Source organism: Poecilia reticulata, linkage group LG6, assembly GCF_000633615.1.
Source record: "Poecilia reticulata strain Guanapo linkage group LG6, Guppy_female_1.0+MT, whole genome shotgun sequence".
NCBI lineage: Eukaryota > Metazoa > Chordata > Actinopteri > Cyprinodontiformes > Poeciliidae > Poecilia > Poecilia reticulata.
This window is the reverse complement of record NC_024336.1, coordinates 26,695,843-26,706,621: the sequence shown is the minus strand read 5'-3', so window position 1 is coordinate 26,706,621 and position 10,779 is coordinate 26,695,843. Positions and strand designations below refer to the sequence as shown.

Sequence of the window (10,779 nt, the reverse complement as noted above, 5' to 3'; positions counted from 1 at the left end):
GCACAAATGTTGTGGCTTACTTAGTCATGGAGGAGAATGCTGAGTTGACAGTTAAACAGACAGTCATTCACACACACAAGAGGAGAATGATGGAAAGTTTAGTGGAATAAAAAGTGTGCGCAAACCAAAGTGAGAGTTGGAACTTCTATGAAGGATGTGAGCTACAACTGCTGCATTCATTAGTGAATAAAGTCACTAATTAAGATGAGAAGTGTCTGAAGCTGGGAGAAAAAGCACCGGACTGCTGCTCAGAGGTCCAGTTAACGCTTTCCAGATGAAAGTGAGTTTTAGGTCAGAGTTTGGAGCATGAGTAGACAGGGATGGAATCCAAGAGGCTTGAAGTTTCCATAATGAGTGAGGATTTAGGGAACCGTGTCATCTTCTGGTGTTGATGACGTCACTCATCCAGACGACGACGGTCTGGACATCAGGTTGTTGTAGAGAATTTCAGGTTTTTCCTCTGCTGACAGTTTAACTTTGACTGGTCCGCAGTACCAGTACCTTCACCACTGTGAAGGATTGATCAACCTGCCTGACAGTAATCCAACAACACAGAATCTAAGGAGAATAAGAGAAAGATGAGACAGCAGAACCAACACTGCACATAAAATGTGGCTGCTTTTAAAGCAAACATTTAACTTTTAAGCATCATATGGATGTGATTTTCAGACCTTTCTGTTTTTAATTTTTTTTCTCAACAAAAATATATATTTATATAAGATTCACTGCTTGAATTACTGAAATTATATGTTTTGGAAAACTTCCCATAAATTCAAGTTCTGTAAAATGTACTCTAACTCCGGTCTGCTCTTCAACCTGACCGTAACAAAAGGGGAAATTCATTGTTATGAAATATATATTTATTCAATGAACTATCAACAACGTTCAAATAATACAGATTGACATCTGAGAACATTAATTTTAATCATTCTGACCTAACAAAACCATTCTAGTAGTGGTGGCACAGCCATAATTTATCCACTCGTTGCTTTTTTCCCACTCCTGTCTTACAGGAATGTGTTGATGTTTTTGTTCCAGCTCCCCGCATAGCTCCGCGGAACGAGAACACCCAAAAGGTCAGGGTGAAATACTTCAGAGGCATATTCACAAACCACACAGTACACTTGAAAGTTGCTTGATGAACTGGATGGCTCTTTTATAACACTCACTGTCTCCCAAGCACATTCATGAGCCCACATTGAGGAACTCCGTCTTCAGGCGGCTCAGTCTGGTGCCATGGCTGCGGATGATGAGAGACAGCAGCTCATGTCTGTCTCTGAGTCCCTGAGAGATGTCGGTGGTTTCCCTCAGAGCGCCTCTGATGTCGCTCACTTGCTTCACCACGGAGCCGTTCAGCTGCTCTTCCTCCCTCAGCTCAGTCTCTTGACTTTGCTTGAACTTCACCTCCAGCTCCACCAGCGACTTGTCCACGCTGGAGAAGGCCTCGCCGATCTGGGAGATCTCCTTCAGGAGGAACTTCCCGTAGCTGTCCTCTCCGTCCAGGTCGTGCGCCACGGCGCGGCCGATGCCCTCCAGCAGCCGCGCCGCGTCCTCCGCCTGCAGCTTGGTGATGATGAAGTCGTCGCGCACCGCGGCGTCGCTCTCCTCCGCGGCCGCGCACGGAACCACGTCGGAGAACTTGAACAGCATCTGGCAGTGCTCCGGGTCGACCGTCTCCTCATAATCCCCGTCCGGGACGAAGAAGTGATGGAAGGTGCCGTTGGAGATCTCCGGCTGGAGGGGCCCCTCGTAGACCGCCGAGGACAGGGGCCACGATGCGAGCAGGACGAGCAGCAGCGGGACGGGATCCATCCTGCACCTTCCGTCTCTGTTCGGCGAGCTGCATCTGGACGGGCAGCCGGATCCGGAGCTCAGTTTTCATCCCGACTCAAGTTACACAGTCAGTCCCACTTCACAGGAAATACACAGACTGCCTCTTTTAATGAGAGGGGCCCCGGTGGCCCCTAATTCGCGCACACGCATATTTTCACCGCTAATTATTTTTGCTGTCCTTTTAATGTCTCATGTATCAGAACAGAGACTTCTTCTCTGTTTGTTTTTCTCAGTTTATGGAAGTCTGTACAGTTTGTACCTCTAACCCTTCGAAGGACTGAGGTGGACAAAGTAATACTTGAGTAAAAGTATTGATATGGTGAAATCTTATTCAGCTACAAGTCAAAGGTTTACTCTAATTAAACTTTTAAAAAGACTAAAATACTCAAAAGTGCATTCATTTAGAAACACTCAAGTATTCAAAGGTTCAAATTATATTTTCTAGTATTAATACATTGCTGTGTTGTTTTCTGAGAGCTTCTACTGAACTCTGTAACTTCCTGAAATGATGTATTGACAAAAAGAATACAACAACTGTACAGACTTCAGGATAAGAACTGCAGCAAAAGGCCATTTTTATCTTTTCTTTTTATTCAAAATGTCCCTCTCTCACCCCCATCCCAGGTGTGAGCGGCGACTGTGAGGAGCACAGTGTGTGGCTAATTGCATTTCAGGAAAGAAAAATCAGCAACAGCGGACTAAAGCTACGCTGAGCAAAAAGGAACGAGTAACGACAGGCTTCCTGGAAATGTAGTGGAGTTGACAGTACTATATTTGTGTTTGAAATGGAGTGGGGTAAAATACTTAATAAATACTCAAGTAAAGTAAAGATACTCAAAAAATGTACTTAAGTACAGTCTTCAAGTAATCGTACTATCACTGCTACTGGAGGCAGATACCAGCTCCCCTGCAATCCTTCGAAGTTATAATCAATACAGTATTTTGTTAAAGTAAGATGTTGTTAAAAAGTTTTTACCCCCACAGAGATTATTTTTGCCACACTCTAGTGTCTCTGATAGGGATGCACTGATCCACTTTTTTCACTTTGGATACCGTTGCAGATATCTGAGGTTTAGTATCGGCCAATACCGAGCTGATCCGATATAAAACCAGCGATGAACAGAACTTAAACGACTTAAACTGTTTCTTTTTTGAAAACACAGACATAAATGAACTGAATTATAAATTTATTTGACAACTCTGCACCAGTGTGATTAATGAAATGGAATAAAAATATAGGCTAATCAGAGATAATTTCTCATTTAAGTTGTATTTTCATAGAGCCTGTCATGATCTCTTTATGTTTGTGCTTTCAGTTGTGAACTGGACTAGTTTTGGTTGTTGATTTTTGTCACCTACATTGTTCCATACAGTGTTAATTCCTTTGTGTTGAGATTCTTTGCTCCTGTTGTGTTTTCTGAGTACTGTTTTTGATTCCTATTTTGGTGTTACTGTTTAGATTTTGATTAGTAACATCCTCTCCATCTGTATTTAAGTGTTTTATTTGTGTTCAGGTTCTTTCCCAGTTTCACCAGTTTGTCAAACCTTGTCATTTATCCACTTTCCCACTTCGAAAGCCAGTTAGTTTAATTTCCTCCTTTCCATCCTGTTTTATTTTCTGCAGTCCTCCGGGCTGTTTGTCCTTTTCTTCTGTCATCATTATTTTGCTGTTCTGGTCTTAAACTCTCCAGTTCTTCATTTGTCTGTTTCATGTCTTTTCTAAATCTTATAAGTGGATTTTAACCCTCTTCGAGTAACTTTAATATTCCTTTCTGCATTTATTTCCTTCTCCATCACAAAATCTGACATTACTAGATGTTTTTTGTTAGATTTTCTCCATAAATAGATGAAATCTTTATTTGAAAATGTGATAAAAAGCAAAACAACAAAGAAAAACCGAAGTATTTTTTTGCGTGTGAAGAGCACATCTTTGATTAAGGACGCAACTGGCTACAGAGGACTTTTATGAGCGTGGTGTACATAAAAAGTGCAACTGTTCAGTGACACATAAAGGAGTTAAACAAGGAGGTTTTCACCATTGTGTCAACTTGAATAAAACACACTGTTTAACTATTTGGGAAGCCAAGATACCTGGAGGACACAGGATTCACAGTTTCCAAAAACGCGACCAATTTTCAACAATTAGGCTTCAGAATGGTTTTCCATTTTGTCACTGTGGATCTTTACTGAGCTATAATCATGCAGAGACAGAATTCATTCTGGGAAAATCTTTATGCTTTTCTCTTTTTCCGTGGTTTGAACTGAATGTGCATTTGCAGATGACAAGCAATGTTTCCTGAGATGGAAATATACCAAATATTTCCACTGCAGAACGGTGTTTGTTTGCAACGCGGAGCAGCCTGAAGTACTTAAGATCAACTCACTACTGGGTCAAAGATTTATCTGTGTTCTTTAAAGCTTTCTTTCAATTACTCTTTATTAACGTTTAAAAACATGATTCATTGTCATAAATCGCCACACAGACTTTGATAAACATATTTGTTTTAACCACTTTGAAAGTACTTCTGGGATTTTTCTTCACAAATTAATCTGTTGCCAAACAACCTTTAAGTTATACGAAATATTTTTGCGGTTTTACATCGAAACACAGCATTTTTAGACTATTGGTGGGTAGATATAAGAGAAAGAAGATCCTTATAAAATAAAAAGGATTTCATACTTGCCTTTTTAGTTAAGGCCACCAGTGTTTAAATTATTACAAAAAGTTCCAGCATTTTAAAGCTACATTGCACTTATTTCAATGGGGTTTGTAATATAATTATTGTAATATCATAACTCAGTGTTAAAACCCACCAGAAGGGCTGATTTAGAAAATGAAGATGTTTTATTGTTTATCCAGAGAGTGTACCCAGGACGTATTCAGGTAGTTTTGTTGTACGCAGAGAGAGAGAGAGCTCTCTTTGCCCCCCGCCTCCTTCCTTTGCCCCCCGCCTCCTCCCTTTGCCCCCCGCCTCCTTCTTTTGCCCCCTGCCTCCTCCCTTTGCCCGCCGCCTCCTCCACTGAACATCCTGTGTCGGACAATCAGGCCGTCACAGGATGGTCTCAGTTATGGCTCTCAGCTTGTCGGCACCATACAGAAGAACTGGAAACACATGGGGAGCTGTAAACACGGGTCCATTCCTGTGTTTAATACATCCGTCCTCAGAACATACAATATCTGGCACGTCTTAGTTATTATGCAACACCATATGGAGGGTTTAAAAACACAGTTTTCTATAAGACAATACACAACGGGCCAGGTTAAACAGAGTACAATTGAAAATGTGCAACAGAGATGCCAGCTGCATCGTGTTCTGCTCTCCGTTATCAGCTGAGAGCAGAAAGCGGATCGGAGCAACGGTATGAAAGCAGACTTGGAGGCTTTATCAGGAGCAAAGAGTCAGCAGTGGCTCAAGCAAAACTGAAAGGTTCAGGAGGCTGCATGGAAAAACTCTGAAACAAGCATCAAGAAGAATGGTTGGAAAAATGGTGCGTGTACATCTGTTTTTTGGCTGTTATGAATGGTTTATAAAGGTTGACGGCTGAGTCAGAACAGGACTGTTGAAACTGGAGTTGCCTTCGGTTTCTTGTCCCTGAAGGCTTTTTGGAATTTTGGAAAAACGTGGTACTGGTGGAGAGGGCAGGACGCGGCTGGACCCAGGTCGTAGTGAGAAACGATGCTTTTAATGAGAATCACAAAAGAGAAGAGAAATTCAGGCAGCACAGGTGAACAATGAGGCTGGGAACTCAGACACACTGAAACTAAACCGGACAGCACTGATGACACACGACAAGTATCCGACAGGGAGCAGCGAACACAGGTGGGATTAAATACACAGGGAGGGGAAACGAGAGACAGCTGGGATCAATCAGGGGTAGGAGGGACAACACAGGGACTAAATTAACACAAAAATCCATATCCTCACAATTTCTCCTCTTTTCTCCCCTCAATATTCCAAGACTGAAAAATAAAACAAGCATAAGTAAGGGGAAAAAGCCTTTACTAAAGCAGTAATGATTAAAAAAGTTTAAATAGTTGAGTTGTAACAAAATTATAATGAGTAATTTCTCTTCTATCTGCTGAATTTTGTTAATTACCTCCGTTTTAGACCTTGCATTCTACATTAGATAATTTTACATTAATATTTTACCTAAAGCTCAGAAATGGTTCAATATTTTGTGCTGTGGTTCCCCAGTTAGTATCTGAATCCCTGATAAAAATCAACTTAGGATTCCTGTTGTTGGTGTTGTGGATCGATTGCTGCCCGTTCTGTGTGTCATATGCACAACTGTATTAGGGTGATATAAGTCGTAGTAGTTTGTTGATCTTGCACGTCTTACTTTTTCAGAGAGCAGCATTTTGGTCCTGATTTAGACACACCTACAAGTTCTGCACATCTTAGCCTTTCAAGCAGTTTTTTTTTCCGGAGCTCAGAAGCTAATCGCCTCCTCTGGTTTTTATCTCTGGTTCTCCAAAGACTCAACAAACAGAAAACAGGTAACCTGAGAGAGTCTACACACCGTACTGTAGTTCAAACCTAACCGGCAGCGCTGTACTGTCCTTTGACACGTTTGTTGCCTTGTAAACAATAAAACGCTTTTAAAATGTATTCGCTTACAACCAGGAAGTCAGCGTGGTAAAGACTGGTGTGATGTGATCCAGCAGGCTGATTTATAAAGTTATGAACCTTAATTGGATGTTAAAACTTATATCTGAGTCCTTCATGTTTCTGCTCGTTTAGTTGAGTCCTGGTTTTCACTTTGCATTTTCGGGATCAAAAACAGTGACTTCTGTCTTAAGACGGTGGACAATTTGCCCCATCCTCTCATGAATATGTTGGACACAGTAATTAAATTAACATGTAAATGTAAAAAAAAAAAAAAAAAAAAGAAAAAGAGTGGTCCGAGACTGGAGCCTTGAGGAACGCCTGATGTTTTGCTTCAGTTCAGATTTATAAAAAGATAAAGTAGCCCCATTCTTCCAACATGGAGTTGCCAGTAATTTTCCTTGGGTAGCAAAAATGCTTTTAAAAAGTGCAGAGAGCTGAGAGAAAACTGCTGCTGGGTGAAAAGTTCATGCAACATTTTTCATATCTCTCCTAATATTTTCTCAGAGGCGTTACTTTCAGTGTAAGAGCTGCTCTCTTTGCTGGATCGCTCACTCCGCGTAAACTCTCATGACTGTTTGACACGTTTATCTTCTCTACCACAAAGATTTATGAGGCATGTTCTACATTCGCTCACGAATTGGGTCATTTTGACGTCTGTAAAAATACTGTTTAGTCTAAAGAAACAGAAGGAAATGATGCAAAAATGTTGCAACTGTTCTTCACTTGAATCAGCACGGATAATCAGAGTGATGAATTGTGTTATTTAGTTTAAAATATTGTTTCTCATCTGACCGCAGCGCTGGATGAGAGCTTCAGCCTGCGAAGGTTTCTCTCTCTCTCCATGAGTCACACACCTGAACAAATACACAGTTTCACAGGCTAAACACAGATAAACCCAGCCGATCAGCTCGCCAAGGGTGAAGCTGCCTGGAAGCAGAGGGAGCAACACGTGTAACAACAAATATAATTTTAGTGGAGTTGGAAGGGATGCTCTTGTTGCTGTTTCATGTCATCTGTGTGTGTTTCTCTCCGGCGCTGCAGGCTGCAGCGTGGGCGGCTGGAGAGAGGAGCTGCAGACTCACAGCTTTACCGTGAAATCACTTCAAGTCATCCATCCATTTTCTAACACCCTTGTCCCTTGGTGGGGTCGGGAGGGTTGCTGGTGCCCATCTCCAGCTAACGTTCCGGGCGAGAGGTGGGGTTCACCCCGGACAGGTCACCAGTCTGTCGCAGGGCAACACAGAGACACACAACCATGCACACACACACTCACACCTAGAGACAATTTAGACAGACCAATTAACCCGACAGTCATGTTTTTGGACTGTGGGAGGAAGCCGGAGTACCCGGAGAAAACCCACACATGCACAGGGAGAACATGCAAACTCCATGCAGAAAGACCGGGGCCGGGAATTGAACCCAGAACCTTCTTGCTGCAAGGCAACAGCTCTACCAACTGCACCACTGTGCAGCCCCACTTCAAGTCAGTGTAGTAGTTTCCACTTTATCCTTCATCCCAGAGTTATTTTGTCTACAGGTAAGAGCTGCCTGAACAGGAAGCCAGATGGTGAAACTCAAAGTGAAAAGAATGTCAAAACAGATTAAAAATGAGGCCACTCATAATAAACCCTCCCAGATAAATACCACTAAGAGGAGCAGGGGCGTGCAAGACATTTCCGCCTTTTCTACAGGGGAAAGACATAAGTCATTTCAACCAGCCATCAGTGAAATCATAATGCTAAAACACAAGCAATAACTGCATTGGAACCAGCAGCAAGGAATAAATTAAAACACAAAAAATAATTCGTTTTTCTTTCTCTTTGAAGAATGGTTGCATTGGGGGTGGAGTAGAGAGGTTCGTTGTTTTAACAGTGTCTTTATCATGATAAATAGTTTAATAGTTGCCCACACATACTGTGGATCTCCAAATTGTGCTCAATCGCAAATCAAATCTGTTGGAAGAAAACTATAAATCACAACATTTGTAGGTATCTGGTAGAATTGTGCACACTGGAGATGTGCCGATCAGGTTTTTTTCCTGCCGATACCGATTCCGATCACCCATGAGGGCAGATCACCGATACCGATCACATAATTATTTTTTTTTTAATCAAAAACACTACCGGTTACATTATGTGGAAAAAGGAACCATGAATTCACTTTAATTTAGACAAAAATTAGTTTTTAATAACTTTTTCCAAGAAAAAAACAGGCATTGTGCAAATTGTACTGCCATCAGTAATACTATCTTTAACAGACTGATAACACATAAAGGCTCTGAAGAGGCTAAATAATGTAAAGAGCCAAAATAAAATCTCTCAACATTGCCAAAAAAATTCAAGTTTAAAACTTAACATTCAAAGGCAAATACAGGATCCATTACAATAAACAATCCAGAGTTACTGAATGAAAACTTCCTGTTAGCATGGCGGTTAGCTGATTACTGCTAGTTCTGAGTGGCTGTTTCTGACTGAGCAGAGTAATTATGCAGAGCAGGGAGGAGATCGATTATTCTTTTAGAGATTATCTGTCACATGTTAGGACAGCGAAAGTTTTAATACGTATGTAAAATGTATTTTTTACATAATAGTAATCCGGGTGAGTGTTTGTAGCTGTGCGCTGCTTTACCTGCTATCTGATCCTCCATATGTCTTTTTTACTGCAGTGAGCCTCGATGTAGCCAAACTCCGTCAAGCATGACGGAGTTTGTTTTTATGTCGTATTAGCTTCGTTGTGTTGATGCATTTTGACGTGCTTCAATTTTCCCCCGCAACACGCAAACGTCCCCATTCACTCAGTGCGTTATAGTTCCACATCGCTTAGGATTTGTTGCTGCGCGTTTGCGCAGAGTGAACGAAAGAGACCAGCTGCACAGGCAGGCTGCAAAATGAGATGCAGGTGATCGGTTTGTGTGATCGGCAACAAGAGACCGTGATCGGCGATCACCGATCATACACTTTTTCACGGAAATCGGCKGATTATGATCGGTGGCCGATCGATCGGCACACCTCTAGTGCACGCACTCAAACTATTAGTTTGTTGAAGCAGTAAACTCTGTTTTTGCTAATAAGAAAAGAGGAAGAAATTAGTCTTAGAAGAGGGGACAAGTCAGGCAAATGGTTTGTAGTAACAGGAAAAAGAAATCAGACAAGAACAATCAGGTAAAGTAGCAACATTTTGAGATTTAATTAATCTCATTTTGTGCTTTCACATCCAAACTAAATGTTCCTGAAGCTGATTTGATGTCATGCATCTGTTTTATGTGCCTATGTTAATTGTATAACGTTTGTGTTGCATTTGCTGCTGAATCTTGTTCAGGACTCCCTTGAAAAAGAGGTTTTCAATCCCAAAGGGTTTTAATTCTGGTAAAAATAAAATCACACAAGTGGAGCAAAAGTAATCAAAAGAGTAAAAGGAAAAGCCACTGGCTTCAGGGGGAGGGTGGAGACCCAGTTGATGCTGTCCAGTGCATTAACTCAGGAATTTCTGCGTCTGATCTCCTTTTCCCACTTTGGTCCGGGGTTTAAGTCAAAGTATGTAAACAAGGATTCACTGCCATTCTGGTTAACATCTAAAACCGGATATGTTGTGAGAGCAGTCATGAGAAAGAGGTGGGGAGACATACGATGCTCTTTGGAGGGAGACTCGAATCCAAATACAAGTCAGGATGAAGAATATTTGTGTTTGAAAAATGGGCTGCCTGGTTGTTCAGTGGTTAGGACTTTTGCATATGGAGAAAGGAGGTTAGCATTCCTTCCTGGACTGTTCCTGCAATTTAAACAAGTTTGTTAACGCAACACAATTTATTAGTTTGATGTGAAGATTCATTCTGACGTTGCTGAGGAAGTGAGCTGTTTATATATTAAACAGATTACGAATAAAACAGACAGCGTCTCAAAGAGTGAATAAAACCTTTGGTGAAAGGAGTGTCAGTATTTCAGCCTGATTTTCATTCAAAGTCTTTTCATCACCTTTAGCATCAGTGCTTTTATTCATCTATTTTTCCACTTGCTTCACATCTGAATCCCCCAGATGAAAGTTTAAACCGGGGCCTGCAGGCTGCTGTTTTCAGTTAATTATTCATGTGCACAGAAAGATAAATATTAGAGTTTCAAACATCCCTGCTGGGGAAAGTGATTACTATTGAGATTTTTTTTTAGGCTAGTTAATATCTTTATTTAAAATACTGCACTTAATAGTTTATGTACGGAAGCGCATTGCTATCACGCAGGAAAAAAAAAATTCGAGTGCTATCACGTTATAACGTGATACTTATCTTGTTAAAACGTGATACATATCACGTTATAACGTGATACTATCTTGTTAAAACGTGATA

The 10,779-nt window shown here is 41.2% G+C and overlaps 1 protein-coding gene across 1 annotated transcript; it reads right to left on the bottom strand.

Annotated features, from left to right (window-relative positions):
• Positions 1 to 842: 842 nt before the first annotated feature.
• On the bottom strand, positions 843 to 4,314 carry fibina (fin bud initiation factor a). The gene has a single exon (XM_008412039.2). It carries the CDS (start codon positions 1,810 to 1,812, stop codon positions 1,186 to 1,188), a length of 627 nt encoding a protein of 208 aa, XP_008410261.1. The 5' UTR covers positions 1,813 to 4,314; the 3' UTR covers positions 843 to 1,185.
• Between the last annotated feature and the right edge of the window lie 6,465 nt (positions 4,315 to 10,779).